At 44.1% G+C, this 18,593-nt stretch overlaps 1 protein-coding gene across 4 annotated transcripts in view; it reads left to right on the top strand.

Annotated features, from left to right (window-relative positions):
- Positions 1–18,593, top strand: part of CFAP61 (cilia and flagella associated protein 61) — a 244,904-nt gene that overhangs the window by 131,612 nt on the left and 94,699 nt on the right. For all 4 annotated transcript variants that reach the window (XM_070419827.1, XM_070419826.1, XM_070419830.1 and 1 more), the window contains one exon: positions 15,932–16,030. In XM_070419827.1, coding sequence (XP_070275928.1) covers positions 15,932–16,030 — 99 coding nt within the window. The remainder of the gene's footprint in view (positions 1–15,931; positions 16,031–18,593) is intronic.

The raw sequence follows: 18,593 nt of genomic DNA, 5'->3' as shown, positions 1-18,593 counted from the left end.
GGATTTAATTGATATTTTCAGAACATTTCATCCCAAAGCAGCAGAATATGCATTCTTTTCAAGTGAATATCAAACATTTTCTAGGATAGACTATATGTTAGGACAGAAAACAAGTCTCAATGATTTTAAGAAGATTGCAATCATATCAAGCATCTTCACAGATCACGATATGAAACGAAATCAACCACGTAATTTCTCAAAATCAGCAGTCTTATCTATAAGAAAACCCATTTCCCCCTATAATAGCTCATTGTACCTAAACTACCACATTTTCTAGTTTTCAATAAATCCTATAACTTCTAGATCACATCATTACATCAGGGCTTACCGGGCATAATTATTAACATCATTAATCATTGCATAGCTGAGGTCATTACCCCAAGACATAGTATTTACATACTGAATTGGATCTAGTAAGAAAGTGTTCCACAAACCTTCATGCTTAAACCATCACCATGAAGAATGAAGGTCCAAGAAGATATAATCTGTCAAGCATGAGGAAACCTGCCCATATGATGTTAATAAAGATTTCCTAACAAACAGCATTTGCCCAAAACATAAAACCCTTTCTCATCCTACCCCACCATGATCGCACTTGCTTTTGAATTCCCATAGTGCTTTGTTATTCCAATCTTATGGAACTGGTTGATTTGTGTCTTGTATTTTGCCATCTCTGTGTGCAAACACTTTCCAACTCGTTTTTATAACTGTCATCTTGGTATCTACATCTTGTGTATGCTCAATGTATATAAGCATATACTCAAAGTATAAATGTATAGCTTTTTACTACATATATATAAACATCATTAATCATTTTCTCTATATCCTAAAGCAAAGCCAAATTTCACTTTTTTCTGTTTTGCCAGAATTCCCAAATATTCTTACTTGTTTAATGGACATTTCAAACATTATACTTATTTTCATTTTTTTTCGGTATTTGTTTTCTTTTATGTAGAGATACATAAGTTCTTCACGTGAGACCCTGAATCCCCATATATCTTCCCTCACCCCCTACCCCAGTTCCTTACCCTGGGCTACTCTCTCACCTGTTTGGTCCCTAGAAGATCCACAGATCACTCCCACAAGCATAAGAGACTTACTTGCTCCTTGGCCCTTTCTCCAGGCGCCTCCTGGTTCCTGCTGGGGTTTCCATGAATGGGGGAGCCAGGCAAGGTGACACCTAGGAGAAGAGAGAAGTAAGGTCAGAGGGAGAGATTTCTGCCTCTTCCTTCCCCCTTGAACACTCCATCCCCTTCTAGAAGTGCTCAGAATCCTTCATCGCACCCTCTTTGGTTTCCCCTTGGAAGTCAGAGTGTGCTGCTACCAGCAGCTGCGTGGCCATGGGTGAAACTGCTGTGCTATTTTTACTAATACAACAAAATGAAGAAGCGAAGGACCTTGTCCAAAAATCTCTTTTGTGATCTAAATAGAAAAAAATATATATTGCTGAAGAAAGTTTAACATTTTTTTTTTTCAGGGAAAAACTGGTAGATTCTCTTAATACATTATACTTATAATAAATATTTTTACTTGTTCTGCCTTATATTTTCTTCTAATTTGGAAGTTCACAGAACTCCCAACTTTTAAACCCCGTCCATACCATTTTATCATTAGTTTTGTAACATTATGTTTTATCATTAAGACCTAATTAAATCTGAGTTATTCTTTGACTAGTATAATATGCAGTTAGGTTAAATATCTATCTTGAGCTAGGATTCATTGTCATTTGGCAAATATTTTTGTCATTGTTTTGAATTATTCAGAAAGAGATTTTAGTTAATTAAATTGGAACATTTAGATTGATGTGGGTAATTATTCTCTCTCAGCGGTATTTATTTGTTAAAATAAAAGCATTAACGAAAGCAATTAATTATAAATCTCGTGCTTTGGTTGCCCTTGCTATGCCAAAAAAAAAATCAGCACAAAATAAAGAGCATTTACCTGGAAGGTTGGCAGGTTTCTGCCACCCAGAAAGGTAAGCAACGTGAAAAGTTTGCGTTCCTTTTATCACGTTCACAATAAATTGGCAATGTGACCCTCTTCATTTGAAGGCTAAGGATGTTTAGACCTCATTTTGTAGCTGTGCTCCTGAAGCATGGAATGAAATGCAATACCTTTTACTTATTTCCCTGGATACTCTAATCCCTCCCTGCTTTACAAGTATCTCTGAGCTGTTCCTCCCTTTGTATCCACAGCAACGTGAAATCCCCACTGGAATTATCTGCTGTGAAAATGCAGGTGCACTTGTTTAATGTTTCATTGGCTTGAGCACTTAACTTGAACTTCCCCCCTCCACACACACACACACAGCATGGTGACCTTTGATTTCAGAGCAGAGGGCTCACAATGCTGTTAGATACTGTTCATATACATCGGGACCAACACCATTAGATCGGAGAGTCTGTGGTTGTGCTATTCCTGCCATTTTGTATAATCCATGACCAAACCCAAGATGTACCCTGTGACCTGCTATTCTATTTGCTGGAACTTTTAAAATATGTATAGGTAATCAAAAGTCTTACACATTTGATTTCCATATGTCATCCCCAGAAAGCTAAAACCAATTAGAATTCTATATTATAAACTTCATGATTTTGGACCAATACTCTTAGATAGTTACAAATTTAAGAAATTAAATATTTGGATGCTTCTGATTCAAATTAAAAATTAAGTAAAAAATAGGAAGTTGGAGAAAATGGAAATGCTGGTGTTAGTCTTATGTAAAAGCATGGAGGAGGCAGGGTACTTGAATGAATCGCAAGAAGGTAGATATTACAAAGAAGGTTGGGGAGGTTATGTTTGGCCCTGCCCATCAGGCCTATATACCATGCTCATGAATTTGTATTTAACATTTTGGTAATAAAAATGGTCAACATTAATTGAAAATATTTTATGCAGCAGGCAATATTCTAAACATTTTACAAATACTATTTCATTGAATCTTCACAGCACCCCTATGTGGCATTAGTTTCTGTTATTCCCATCTTACAGGCTAGAAAACGGAGCCACAAAGAGGTTAAATAACTTTTCCAAGGTCAAAAGTGAGAAAGTTCTATAGCCGAGGGTTCAACTGGAGCAATCTGAAACTCGAATCCATGTTCTTAGCTGCTCTGCTCTGCTGTTATCAATATGGCGAGCAAACAAGGTGACTTTAAAAACCAGGAATGACTGAGATCGGATTTAATTTAAAAAGTGGTTTCCAGTAGTTATGTGGAAGATGGGCAAGGGAGAGAGAAAGACTTGTGCCAGAGAGATTAACCCTCAGGCTATTTCTCTAGGCAAGAATATGAGCTAAGCTAGTATGTCCTGGAAATGGCAGGAGGGAGGTTTTGAAGGGATATGGAGAAGGTAAAAGTAACTGGACATGGTGGACCAGTTTGGGGAAGTGAGAAAGAGGATAGGAGTCTGAATTAGCTCCCAAATTCTGAACGTGGATGGCAGTTAGTTGGTTATGCCTTTTATGGAAATAAAGGAGGAATGGAGTGGAGCTACAAGACCTTTGTTTGGACACATTGAATTTGAGAGGCCCGTGAAGCAGCCCTGTTAGGACAGATAGGCATTTGGAGATTGGGTTTCAAGCTCAGAAGAAAGCTACAATGTCAAGGTAAGATGAAGTCATGATGGTAAAAAATATCACCCAGGGAGACAGACATGAAGACAGGGAAACTTGGTAGGATTCCAAGATGGCTGTAAAGTAGGTGGAAGCTGGACTTACCTGCCCCCAGCCCAAAACCAGATTTACAGCTACATTATAAAGGAGTCAACCTGAATGACCAACCGAAGGCTAGTTAAACTGAAATACTATAACCAAGGATTTACAGAAGAAGCCACATAGAGACTGGTAAGAAGGGTAGAAACGCAGACAGGGCTGGTCCTTGAATCCACGTGTGGCAGCTGAGAAGCCAGAGGGATATCGTGGCTGCCACACTGTCTCTCCCCAGAAGCGTGAAGTCTCAATCCCATGCAGGGAGCACAGAGCAACAGAGAGGAGAAGAGGAGCCGCATAGCATCTGGAGATGAAAATCAGTGGGGATTCAGTCGACCTGGGAAACCCAGATGCCACCTTCCTAGGAAGGAGCACTCCTGTTGTTCCAGCACCAGCCTGGCGAGTGCACTGCCCCTTTCCTGACTGCTGGCAAGGCCACTCTGCCATGTGCAGTCCTGCGGAGGGGTCTTCTGACTGCACCCAGCAGTGAATTTGGGGGCCCTCTTTTTCTGGGGAGGCTCTTGGCAGAGACTTAGACAATGACCAACTGTGTGGCTTTGGAAAGAGGGCCGGTCTCCCCAACCTCGCAAGCACAGCCAGCACCCCTCCACCACCTGTTGAATCACTTGGCCAGCCCTGTCCTGCTTAGTTCAGCTGCACAGGGGAACCAGAGTGCCTCTCAGAGCTGGGACTTTTGGAGCATGACTGTTGGGGAAGCTTTTGTCTGGGAAACAGAGGGGCAGGTGCTGGGGTGTGTGACTACATTGCCGGAGGGGTAACTCCTCTCTCCCCTCTGAGCTCAGCCCAAGAAGGAGGAAGAAAATGCCAGCACTCCTGCTTGCAGGCACCAATGGGAGTCTGTTTGGATATTCCCTGCCAAGTCCCTGATACCCCGCCCCACTGGGATCAAAAGATAAGTGGAAACAAATGAAAATGAACACACAACAAGCCCAAATCCATGGGACACGGAAACATCAGTTTTGAGAGGGAAGTTCATAGCATAATAGGCCAACCTTAAAAAGCAAGAATAATCTCAAATAAACAATCTAACCCTACACCTGAAAGAATGGGGAAAAGAACAAGGCCCAGAGTAAGTATAAGAGAGGAAATAATGAAGGTCAGACTGGAAATAAATGACATAGAGACACAAAATAATAAAATAAAAAAAGATCAATGAAACAAAGAACTGGTTCTTTGAAAATATAAACAAGATGGATGAACTTTTAACCAGACTCATCAAGAAACAAACAGAGAGGACCCAAATAAATGAAACAAAAATGAATGCAAAGTAACAACTGATGTCACAGAAATATAAAGGATAGTAAGAAAATATTGTGAACAACTGTATGCCAACAAATTGGACAACCTGGGCAAAATGGACCAATTCCCAGAAACATACACTCTTCCAAAACATAATCAGAAAGAATCAGAAAATTAGAGTAGACCAAATACAACTAATGGAATTGAAGTAGTAATAAAATAAAATTAAAAACTCCCAGCAAACAAAAGTCTTGGACCACATGGCTTCACAGGCAAATTTTACCAAACATTCAAACAAGAATACCTATTCTTCTCAAACTATTCCAAAGAATGCAAAAGGAGTGAAGACTCCCAAACTATTTTAACAAAGCCAGCATTATCCTAATTCAAAAACCAGATAAATTCTACAAAGAAAGAAAATTATAGTCGAATATCCCTGATGAATATAAATGGTAAAATCCTCAACATAATATTAGCAAATCAAATCCAGAAATACATTTAAAAAATCAAGAGGGATTTATTCTGGGGATACAAGGTTGTTACAATATTCACAAATCAATAAACATGGTACAGCACATAAACAAAATTAAGGATAAAAAATCACATGATCCTATCAGTAGATGAAGAAAAAGAGTTTGATAAAAACCAGCACCCATTTATGATACAAACTCTCAGCAAAGTGAGAATTAAGGGAACATATGTCAATGTAATTAAGGTCACATATGACAAACCTACAGCCAACATCATACTCAATGGGCAAAAACTAAAACCATTTTCCCTAAAAATAGGAACAAGACAGGGATGTCCACTTTCACCACTCCTATTCAACATAGTACTGGAAGTCCTAGCCACAACAATCAGACTAGAAGAAGAAGAAATTAAAGGCATCCAAATTGGAAGGGAGGAAGTAAAACTGTCATCATTCACGGATGACATTATGTTAATACATAGAAACCCTAAAGACTCCACCAAAAAAACTACCATAATTGATAACTGAATTCAGTAAAGTAGCAGGATACAAAATTAATATTGAGAAATTGGGTTTTTTTTTATACACCAATAATGAACTATCAGAAAGAGAAATTAAGGAAACAATCCCACTTACTATTACAACAACAACAAAAAAGAAGGTATCTAGGAATAAATTTAACCAATGAGCTAAAGGACCTGTACTCAAAAAACTACAGGACATTGAAGAAAGGAATTGAGGAAGATACAAACAAGTAGAAGTATATTCTGTGTACCTGGGCTGGAAGAATTAACATCATTAAAATGTCTATGCTACCCAAATCAATTTATAAATTCAATGTAATTCCTATTAAAATGCCAATGGCATATTTCACAGATATAAAACAATATTCCAAAAATTTACATGGAACTAAAAAGTCTCTGGATAGCTTCAGCAATCTTGATAAAGAAGAACAAAGTTGGAGGTATCATACTACCTGATATAAAACTATACTACAAGACCATTGCAATCAAAACAGCCTGGTATTGGCATAAGAATAGGATACAGATTAATGGAACAGAACAGAGAGCCCAGAAATCAACCCATGCCATTATGTTCAGTTAATATTTCACAAAGGAGGCAAGAGCATACAGTGGAGTAAAGCAGTCTCCAATAAATGGTGTTGGGAAAATTGGACAGGTATATGCAAAAAAAACAAATGAAACTAGGCTACCAACTTATACCATAAACAAGAATAAACTCAAAATTGATAAAAAGACTTACATGTAAGATGTGAAACCATAAAAATCCTAGAAGAAAACATAAGCAGTAAAATCTCAGGAATCCATTGGAACAGTATTTTTGCTGATTTATCCCTTTGAAGGCAAAATGATAACTCTGACTATATCACTCTAAAAGGTTTTTGCACAGCAAAGGATGCCATCAACAAAATGAAGAGGGAACCCAATGTATGAGAGAACATATTTGCAATGATACATGTGGTAAGGGATTAACCTCTGAAATATATAAAAAACGTATACAGCTCAACACCCGGAAGACAAACAACACAATTTAAAAATGGGGAAAGGACCTGAATAGACACTTCTCCAAAGAGGACATACAGATGGCCAATAGACATATGAAAAAATGCTCAAAATCACTAATCATCAGAGAAGCACAAATTAAAACCACAATGAGTTATCACCTCACACCTGCCAGAATGGCTATCATGAATAAATCAACAAACAACAAGTGCTGGAGAGGACGTGGAGAAAAAGGAACCCTCGTGCACTGTTGGTGGGAATGCAGACTCATAGAGCCTCTGTGTAAGGCATTATGGAATTTCCTCAAAAAACTAAAAATGGAACTTCTTTTTTAAAAAAAATATATTTTATTGATTTTTTACAGAGAGGAAGGGAGAGGGATAGAGAGTTAGAAACATTGATCAGTTGCCTCCTGCACACTCCCTACTGGGTATGTGCCCGCAACCAAGGTACATGCCCTTGACCAGAATCGAACCTAGGACCCTTGAGTCCACAGGCCGACGCTCTATCCACTGAGCCAAACTGGTTAGGGCAGAACTTCCTTTTGACCCAGTGATACCTCTTCTGAGAATATATCCTAAGATCCCAAAACACTATTTGAAGGACTATATGCACATGCACCCCTATGTTCATTGCAGTGTTATTTACAATAGCCAAGATCTGGAAAAAGCCCAAGTGCCCATCCGTAGATGAGTGGATAAAAAAGCTGTGTTACATTTACACAATAGAATCTTATGTGGCTGTAAAAAAAGAAGGATCTCTTGCCCTTTGTGATGACATGGGTGCACCTGGAGATTATTGTACTAAATAAAATAAGCCAATCAGAGGAAGACAAATACCATATGATCTCACTTATATTTGGAATCTAATAAACCAAATAAACTGACAAACGAATGGAAACAGGCATGGGTACATGGAGCAGACTGACAGCTATCAGAGGGGAGGGAAAGTGGGGTAATGGATGAAAGAAGGTGAAGGGATTAGCCAAAAAACACACATACTTAACCCATAGACTCAGTCAAAGTGTGATGATAGCCAGAGAGCAAAGGGGATTGGGGGAGGTGGAGGTGGGCAAAGGGGGTGGGAGAGAAGTTGGGACAGAAAGAGACTTCTCTTGGGGCAATGGGCACATGATACAGTGTGTAGATGATATTTTATTGAGTTGTATATTTGAAACCTATATGGTTTTGTGAACCAATGTCATCCCGATAATTTCAGTTTAACAAAAAAGACTGGGAAGCTTGTGAGAAATAAATTGGCAAAGGAGGAGGAGCTGGTAAAAAAAAAAAAAAAAAAAAAAAAAAAAAAAAAAAAAAAAAGCCATCATAAAAGAGAACCTCATGACAGGATTGTCATGGAAGCATGTGCTATGGCTGCACCTCCTGGGTGGGTCCTCTTCCATCGTCCCAACTGCCACCATTTCCTCCATCCCTTGCTCTTCATGATCCGAATCAGTAAGGGCATCCCACTGTTGCTAGCCCCTGGGTGACTCCTCATCCCTTATTGGTTCTTAGAACCCTACACATGCCTTCATTTTGTCAAAGGTTGTGGAGTGGCCCTCTGTTTCCAGCCTGGACTCTGACTGATACCAGGATCTTCCCCCATCCCACCCACTCTTCCTTCATGAGTCAACATGAGTAGAGACTTCTAGTAGCCTTCCAGAATTCATTCTGCACTTTGTCCGTGATAACAGAACCCTGGGCATTGCGGTTCTTGGAAAAACCACTGTGTTCCTCTTTGAGAAACCACATTTTCCGGTGACCCTTGGTGCTACATGTGGCTGTATCACTGAGATTTGGCAATGTGAGCCGAAATGTCATGTGACATTTTAAGGAAACCTCCTTAATGGGAAGTCCTTCCTACCCTTTCCTCCTCCTTCTGCCTGTAATGTGGGTGTAGGGTGTGATGGCTGGAGCTCTAGGAGCCACCTTGGATGTAGGAGAAGCAGGGCCATGGCCTCTGTTGACATCATGGCTCCCCCTTAACAGCAGTGGACTGGTTACTTCCAGGTTTCTTGAGTACAGTTGTAAGAGAAATTTGCTGGTTGAGTTATAGGGAGAGGTGGGAGAGGAACATGAAGAATAACAGGGTTAAGGGGAGATACCTGTCCTCTGAATCAGGAGGAATGAAAGAATATGTTGTGGATGGCAATGCTCGGGACGTGGCAAGAAGGGGAACAAGGGAGGGGATTGCCTGGTGGCTGTTCTCTGTTTTGTGTTGTTGTTTATGGTGTGGGGGATGTACTTGCTTGAGAATGTAGAAGGGGAATGATAGGGAGAACAAGAAAGGTTAAAGTGGTGACATTGAAGATTGAATAAAGGACCAGACAGCCACAATGAAGAATACAAAACCAATTTGGCTAAGGCTAAGGAAAAGAAACAGAAAGCAGGTTCTTTTTTTTTCTTTTTTTTAAATCCTCATCCGAGGACATGGTTAGAGAGAGGAAAGGAGAGAGAAAAACATCAATTGGTTGTCTTCTGTACATGCCCTGACTGGGAATCGAACCTGCAACCGAAGTATGTGACCTGTCCGGGAATTGAACTGGCAACCTTTTGGTGCACAAGGTGACAACAAACTGAGCCAGTCTGGCTGGGCGAAAGCTGGTTCCTTCAAAAGGTACAAATCCAGAAAATACTACCTCTCCCCCCCCCCCCCCCCCCCCCCCCAGATCTTTTGGTGAAATCTTTAATTGCATAATGGCATAATTCAGGATACTACAGAGTGGTAATTTGGCAATTTACAAGCTATTTTATCCGTGTGTTGTTAGATCATTCAAATTATTCAGCACCAAGGGGATTAGTCTTTGTAGTAAAAGATGTAGCTGGATAATTATTAAGCCTTTTTCTCCCACAGAACTTTAAGAGGGGCTTGCATATAAACCTGTTTTATTAGTACAACATAAACCACATTTCCATCACATAGGCACCAAAGCCAAAATAAATTTTAACTGCATGCAAGTATAAACATGTATTATTCCTTGCATTTTCCGTGAAATGGTAATAAATCAGAGGCCTATCGTCAGTGTGCATTTGCAAACTGGCAGCCATAAGTAGCTGGGGTTAATTGTGACCTTTGTGTTATTTGAACGTATTCAAAAATTTTATTATTATTAGAGGATAAGATGTGCTTGGTTTTCTTTGTATCAAATAAGAATATTTATTCTTAAATGACACACATCCTTAGAGACTTTAGAGCAAAACCTTTCATAATATTTAGCTATTTTTAAATGTCAGGAGCGGTTGAGTTTATTACATGGCTGGTCCGTGCCATTGCCAAAAGTCTCCTGCTTTTAGTGGTACTAACAGGCTGTCAGTACATTGATAGCATTTCCACATCTGGAAAATGCCCAGTTTCCTCATGGGGAAGGGGACAGGTGTTTTCCTCGGACTTGGTGAAGGGTTTTTTTTTTGTTTGTTTTTGAATTTGGTTGGTATAAGGGGAGGTGTGAACTAAGAAGAGATTTTAGGAAAATATATCTTTCTCATCCATCATCCTGAAACCTATTAAAAGATCAGCTCGCCCTAACCGGTTTGGCTCAGTGGATAGAGCGTCAGCCTGCGGACTGAAGTGTCCCAGGCTCGATTCCAGTCAAGGGCATGTACCTTGCGGGGTGTGCAAGAGGCAACTGATCGATGTTTCTCTCTCATCGATGTTCCTAACTCTCTGTCCCTCTCCCTTTCTCTCTGTAAAAAAATCAATAAAATATATTTTTTTTTAAAAAGATCAGCTCATCCAGCAAATTTTGCTGATGCTAGCTGGAGGGCTGATTTGCACCAGGAATATTTTCAATACGGAAGGAGGGAGTCTAAGCACAGAAGCCTCCACTTCCATGTACTGGGCATCCTACTTACCATTACTCCCAGGACTGCTTACAGGACAGCAGCGGGGAGTGGACAGGGCATCCTACTTAACATTACTCCCAGGACTGCTTACAGGACAGCAGGGCTGAGTGGACAGGGTATCCTACTTACCATTACTCCCAGGACTGCTTGTAGGACAGCAGAGGTGAGTGGAGAGGGCACTACTTGGAGCCGGAAGGCATGGCTTTCATTTCTGGTTCTGCTTCTTATGAGCTTCGTGACCATGAACATATTACCTAGCATTTCCAACCTTGATTTTCTTCTTTATGAAACACAGATCATAAAACCCTGACCCCAGGCCCACCCCTAGCACAAATTGTCGTGAATTTTATCTCTGTGATAATGCCCATACACATGCCTCAGGCCCTGGAAAGCCTAATGCAAATATGAGGCAGTTTTACTCTTAACAGGAATTCTCTAAAATTTATTTGGATATTCTGATTTGAGGTGCAGATGGGATGTGGCAAAGGTAGGTTTACAGTTGTCATATGGAAAATAATACAATAAGAAATAATAATACAAAAATCAACTTTCACAGACTCAACTGTAAATCTACTTTTTCCTCACTATCCTATATAATAATAGAGAGACATGGTAATTAACCATAACTTCACTACCCTTCACATTGGCTAATTGGCGAGATATGCAAATTAACTGCCAACCAAGATGGCGGCTGGCAGCCAGGCAGCTTGAAGTGAACAGGAGGCTTGCTTGCTTCAGTGACGGAGGAAGCCAATGTTCCCCGCCTGCCGCTGCTGGGCTCTGAGCTTGCACTCTAAGCAACATTGTTACAATTATAGAAGCTAAAAAAAACCCAGAAACGTGCTTTCAGCCAGCCGGGCCTCAGAGCTGGAGTTGAAACAGTGTTTCAATTATAGAACCCAAACAAACCAGATACCTGTTTTCAGCAGCTGAGGTCTCAGAGCTGGAGCCGAGCCTCAGAGAGAAAGCCGGCTCTCAGTTCCAGTGACAGCCATAGAAGGTAAATAAATCCCAGAATAAAAGAAAAAAGAAAAAAAGGACAGGATGGGAGCTTTAGTTGCCCGCCAGCCTGAAAATGGCCCTCAGCCCCTCACCCAGACTGGCCATGAACCCCAGTGGGGACCCCCACCCTGAAGGGGGTATGACCAGCTGCAAACAGCCATCATCCCCTCACCCAGGCTGGCCAGGCACCCCAGTGGGGACCCCCACCCTGAAGGGGGTGTGATCAGCTGCAAACAGCCATCATCCCCTCACCCAGGCTGGCCAGGCACCCGAGTGGGGACCCCCACCCTGAAGGGAGTGTGACCAGCTGCAAACAGCCATCATCCCCTCACTCAGGCTGGCCAGGCACCCAAGCAGGACCCCCACCCTGATCCAGGACACCCTTCAGGGCAAACCAGCCAGCCCCCACCCGTGCACCAGGCCTCTATCCTATATAGTAAAAGGGTAATATGCCTCCCAGCACCAGGATCAGCGGAGCTGTGAGGCCTCCGGAATCCGGGATCAGCGGAGCCATGAGGCCTCACGCCCCGGGATCAGTGGAGCCGTGAGGCCTCCTGGCACCAGGATCAGCAGAACCTCCCAGCACTGGGATCAGCGGAGCAGCGAGGCCTCACTGCCCCTGTGTCAAGCAGAGCCACGAGGCCTCCCAACAATGGGATCAGCGGAGCCGCGAGGCCTCCTGGCCCCTGGAGCAGCATGACAGGGGGCAGAGCCCAAAACCCCTGATCACCCTGTGGCTCTGTGTGTGACGGGGCAGGGCCACAACCTCCCTATCCGCCCTGCTCTGTTCGTGACAGGGGAAGGCGCCCCAACCCCCTGATCAGCCCTGCTCTGTGCCTGATAGGGGGGAGCTCCCCAAGCCCCTGATCAGCCCTGCTCTGTGTGTGACAGGGTGTGGTGCCCCAACGCCCCCATGGGCCCTGCTCTGTGTGTGACGGGGTGGAGCAGCAACCTCCCCATCAGCCCTGCCCTGAGTGTGACAGGGTGGAGTGCCCCAACCCCCTGATCAGCCCTGCTCTGTGTGTGACAGGGGGCGGTGCCCCAACCCCCCTGATGGGCCCTGCTCTGTGCGTGACAGGGGGCAGCGCCCCAACCACCTGATCGGCCCAGGCTCTGTGGCAACCTCCCCATCAACCCTGCCTTGAGTGTGACAGGGGGCGGCGCCCCAACCCCGCAATCGGCCCTGCTCTGAGCCCGACCAGGGGCTGCACCTAGGGATTGGGCCCGCCCTCTGCCACCTGGGAGCGGGCCTAAGCCAGCACCTCGTTACCTCCCGAGGGGTCCCAGACTGTGAGAGGGCACAAGTGGGGCTGAGGGACACACACCCTCTATATATATATACCCTCTAGTATATATATATACTAGAGGCCCGGTGCACAAAAATTTGTGCACTCGGGGGGGGCGGGGTCCCCTAGCCCGGCCTGTGCCCTCTCACAGTCTGGGACCCCTCGGGAGGTAACGACCTGCTGGCTTAGGCCTGCTCCCGGGTGGCAGAGGGCAGGCCCAATCCCTAAGTGCAGCCCCTGATTGGGCTCAGAGCAGGGCCGATTGGGGAGTTGGGGCGCCATCCCGTCATGCACAGAGCAACAGAGCAGGGCGGATCGGGAGGTTGCAATGCCACCCTCAGTCACTTTCAGGGTAGACTGATTGGGGGGTTGGGGCACCGCCCCCTGTTACACTCAAGGCAGGGTCGATGGGGAGGTTGCAGCGCCACCCCCTGTCATGCACAGAGCAGGGCCCTCAGGGGGTTGGGGCGCTGCCCCCTGTCACTCACAGAGCAGGGCCAATCAGGGGGGTTGGGGCGCTGCCCCCTGTCACTCACAGAGCAGGGTCCATCAGGGGGTTGAGGAGCTCCCCCCTGTCATTCACAGAGTAGGGCCGATAGGGGAGCTGGGGCACCACCTCCTGTCACACACAGAGCAGGGAAGATCAGGGGGTTGGGGCGCTGCACCCTGTCACACTCAGGGCAGGGCCAATGGGGAGGTTATGGCTCTACCCTGTCACACACAGAGCAAGGCCCATGGAGGGGGGTTGGGGCGCCACCCTCTATCACGCACAGAGCAGGGCCGATCAGGGGTTTGGGGCGCCACCACTGTCACACTCAGGGCAGGGCCGATGGAGAGGTTATGGCTCTACCCTGTCACACATAGAGCAGGGCCGATCAGGGGGTTGGTGCGCTGCACCCTGTCACACACAGAGCCGCAGGGCGATCAGGAGGTTGGGGAGCTCCCCCCTATCAGGCACAGAGCAGGGCTGATCAGGGGGTTTGGGCGCTGCCCCCTGTCATGCTGATCCCGGTGCCGGGAGCCTCGCTGCTCTGCTGATCCCGGTGCCGGGAGGCATATTACCCTTTTACTATATAGAATAGAGGCCTGGTGCACGGGTAGGGGCTGGCTGGTTTGCCCTGAAGGGTGTCCTGGATCAGGGTGGGGGTCCCCACTGGGGTGCCTGGCCAGGCTGGGTGAGGGGCTGAGGGCTGTTTTCCCGCTGGCAGTTGACTAAAAGCTCCCAACCGCTCCTTGTTTTCTTTCTTTCTTTTTTATTCTGGGCCAGCTTTAGCTCTGAGGCCTCGCTGCTGAAAACATCGATACAAAGTTGCGGTCCGGCTGGCTTTCAGTCTGGCTGGTTTCTGGGGTTTTGTTTAGCTTCTTATTTGCAACATAGTAATAGTTGCTTAGAGTTGCAGTTGAGAGTCCGGCAAGTGAGGCGGGGAACGTTGGAGTCTGCAGTTCCTGGAGGAAGCAAGCCTCCCTGCTTGCTTCAGTGCATGGCTGCGGGCCGCCATCTTGGCTGGCAGTTAATTTGCATAAGGATACGCTGATTAGCCAATGGGAAGGGTAGCGGTCGTACGCCAATTACCATGTTTCTCTTTTATTAGTGTAGATATATATATATATATATATATATATATATATATATATATAATGTATATATATGTGTGTGTATGTGTGTGTGTATATATATGTACATATATATGAAAGTAATAAAGGTAATGTTGACCAATGGCATTAGATGATCCTTGGATCCCTGTCAACAATGTAGGGTCTACAGGGCAGTGGAGGCAGAGGTTGGGTAGAGGTTAGGGGAGAAGACACTGGAGCAGACATCTGGGTTCACACACTGCCTCCAGACTTTCTACTGCATGGTCTTGGTCAAATCACTTTGCCTCCGTTCTGTATAACAAAATACGGATAATGCTATCACTGACCTCTCTGTACTGCGTCGAGGACTAGATGAGGAACAGGCAAAGCACTTGGTGGTACACACACAGAATTCTAGCTCTGGTGGTTATGGTTCTTAGCAGTTTCATAGCAGGCTGGAATTCCACCTGCACTAATTCATACTAAACGTACCTCCTTCCCAATTTTGGATTTTAGTTTGTTTTACTCTGAGAAGCAATTTTTTAAAAACGAAGTGGTGTCCGTCATTGCAGTGCTGCTGTGTGAAGTTTCTGTAATTAGCCACTCCGGTGCCATCTTCATTCTTTCATTCTAATGGCCGGTTCTGTTTGAAGGTTTGTGCAAAAAGAGATGCTGGGCTCAAAGACAATTCAACAATTGGATGACACATGAAATGAGGTTAAATTGAATTACAGTGCCCCTTGAACAACACAGGTGTGAACTGTGCAGATCCACTTCCATGTGGATCTTTTTTTCCGTAAACACAGTAAAGGTATTTCTCTTCCATGTTTTTCTTAATATCTTCTTTTCTCGGCTTACTTTATTATAGTAATACTAGAGGCCCAATGCACAAAATTCATGCACGAGTAGGCCTTCCTTCCCCTGGCTGCCGGCACCGGCTTCCCTCTGGCACCTGGGATCTGGGCTTACCTCGCAGCCCCTGGCTTCATCTGGAAGGACGTCTGGTCTAATTAGCATATTATACTTTTATTATTACAGACAGTATGTAATACGTATAACTTACAAAATACGTGTTAATCGGCTGTTTTACGATATCGGTAACAGGCTATTAGTAGTTGAGTTTGGGGAGCGTCTAAATTACACATGGATTTTTTACTTCATGAGGAGTTGGTACCCTAAACCACACATTGTTCAAGGGTCAAATGTAGAATAAACTTCCACCGAATCGTGCTTTACCTCTTTTTTAAATTTTTTTTCTTTCTCCCTAGCTCTCACCTGAAGTTCAGTAACCTCACGCTAATTTCAACCCACGGACTCCCTGGGAAAAAACTTCTGGGCACGGAACAAAGGAAGTTTTTAGCAAGCGAGTATGCATTCCATTTGCTTTTTCCTTCGGAGGCCTAAATGTCCTAATGTTCAAGCTGTCGTTTCTATGCTAAATGGTTTTCAGATTGGAAAGAGGCAGGTGGTGGGCTTTTCTCCTGGAGTTCGGATGTCACTTAGGAGACACAGGTTCGAACCTGCTGACGAGTGGATGGCAGGGCTGGGCTGCCCTTTTCTACCTGTGGGAAGACCTGTGCCCTCTTCCAAACCATGGATGGAGCCTCCTGACCCAGCCACCGTCTGCGGTGGGGTTCTGTAGAGCAGGGGAGCTTGGCGATTGTATTTGCATCAGACCAGGCAATGCCCCCACGGTCAGAGTTGAGAGATAAAGGTCAGGCACCTCCCTGGGGGGTGGGTCTCACACCCACCCAGGCCATTCCTAATCCGGGCTGACCAGGCAAGACCTTCCAGGCCAGTCTCGGCAACCTTTGCTGTCTGCACCCTGGTAGAATCCCACTTCATTATCACACAGCTTCCAGTAATTTTAATTTCCTGCAGCAAAACATGGGTACAAGAATGATTAGGCTCCCTGCCTCTAGAAACAGTGCTCACATGTTTTTAATGAGGAGGAAGGAAATGGTTCCCTCTCAGGGTATTCATTTTAGAATCCACGACAAAGAGATCCTCTTTCCTCTGTGAAAAAGGCTTACTTTGCCTTCAAACAGCGAGGCAAACTGTGAGAAAACCTGCAGCTTTCCTGTTAGCAGAACCAGGCTCATTCTGACCTAATACATTTACCAGACCATGAACTTTTTTATTTTTAAGAGCATCATTAGGATGTGGGTTTTTTTTTTAAAAAAAAAGAAAAAATCATGGGTTTTGAGCCAGGTGGATTCAGATTCAGATCCTGTCCCTACCACAAAGGGGTTTTCATTCCCAGGACTTTGGTTTTGTTTGTGTGTTGTTGTTTTTTACTGTGAAAAGTATATGATAAGCCAACCTTGCTGGACTTTTTTATTAAAATTAGTGTAACAGTAAGTTCTGACAAAAAGTAGAGGATCCACACATGTGCATCCCCTCCCCTCATTGCCCTCTTTCTAACTTACACGCTTCCCAGGAAATGCTGGTGTTATTGCTAAATGTCTCCCAAGCAGTGTAACTCGCTCAGCGTGACCAAGGCTGGCCAGCCCCTGGTAGGTGTGCTGTGGGAGAGAATTAGGAATGCCGTCCTGGTGAGATAGCGTGTGGGACCTGTGTGCGGCCGGGTGGGCAGTCTCCCGGGGCCCCCGGTGTGCTTGCCTCTCCACATTCTCAGCATGGCAGCCAGAACGATGCTACGCAAATGTGAGTCAGACCACGTCAGCCCCCGAACTGCCCCAGGTGGTGGCTCCTAGTCACATGTGCCTGGTTACGTTTAAATTGATTAGAGGTAAGGTTTTTAAAGTGATAACATACAAAAAAGAGGGAGTAGGGTAGTCTTGGTGGAAAGTCTTATTAGGAGTTTGCTTTTAGATAGAAATCTTGATTTTAATGGCATTATCATGCTCCATTTTATCTAAAAAAAAAAAGGATATTATGGAATCCACAAAACTACCAAAAAGGTTTTAAGACTTATTTAAAATGAAAAATAAGGCATCTGTTATAAAATACTGTGGTTGATGCGTCAGTAATGACAACATTTTTTATTGGTTACAGAATAATTATTTTTTAATCATGCCAGAAACATTTCTATATTGTGGGGGTTTTAGGTGATTCTGTTGTTAAAATGTTTGTCAATTTCTCAAATAAAATAAAAGCTTGTTTTTTAAGTAAAACATAAATTGATTAGACTTAAACGAGATTTAAAATTCAGCCTCTCAATTATGCTAGCCATATTGCAAGTGCTCCAATAGCCACCTGTGGCTCATAGCTGCCATGTCAGACAGCTGCAGACCATTCCCATCGTCACAGAAAGTCCTGGAATGCTCCAACCTAAAACCTATTCCTGTTCAATTATTTGTCTGACCTCATCTTCTACCATTGCTGCCCCTGTTCTTTCTACTCTTACCATTCCAGCCTCCTCAGTATTCCTGAAACACAGCAGGCAGGTCCCCACTGTGGGGCTTTGCTTTTCTCTCTCCAGGTCTTTGCTTAAATGTCAACTTCTCACCGAGACCTCCCCTGACTACCCAATCATCTGCAACCAACCCTCCATCCTCCTCACTCTGCTCCATTCCTTCTTGCTACTGCAATCCTTCTAAATATTACATAATTTGCCTTTTAAAATGATGTTTTTTCTTCATATTCTGGATTCTTTAACTGCAATGTAAACTCCACGACAGCAGGAATCTTTTGCCTCTTTGCTCGCTGATGTGCCCCCAGCACGTAGGACAGTGCTCGGCACATAGCAGGTGCTCAGTAAATAATGTGGAGAAGATGGAGGTTACCTCCACAAGTGCCTGTGAAAGTCATCTTCATCAGGCTGTGGGTAGAAAGGAAATAACACAGCCCGGTGCCTCTGAAGGGGTAACTGCATGTCTTCATTCTAGAAACTACACATTGAAACATAAAGAGGAGGTTGCCTTTCAAACGGCCCTCGTATTCCAATAAAGGAAATTATCTTTGGTC

Source organism: Myotis yumanensis, unplaced genomic scaffold (assembly GCF_028538775.1).
Source record: "Myotis yumanensis isolate MYYU_CA2020_CCGP unplaced genomic scaffold, mMyoYum1.0.hap1 SCAF_7, whole genome shotgun sequence".
In the NCBI taxonomy this organism is placed as follows: Eukaryota; Metazoa; Chordata; class Mammalia; order Chiroptera; family Vespertilionidae; genus Myotis; species Myotis yumanensis.
Note: the sequence above shows the minus strand (reverse complement) of the source record. Positions and strands in the feature narration are given on the sequence as shown.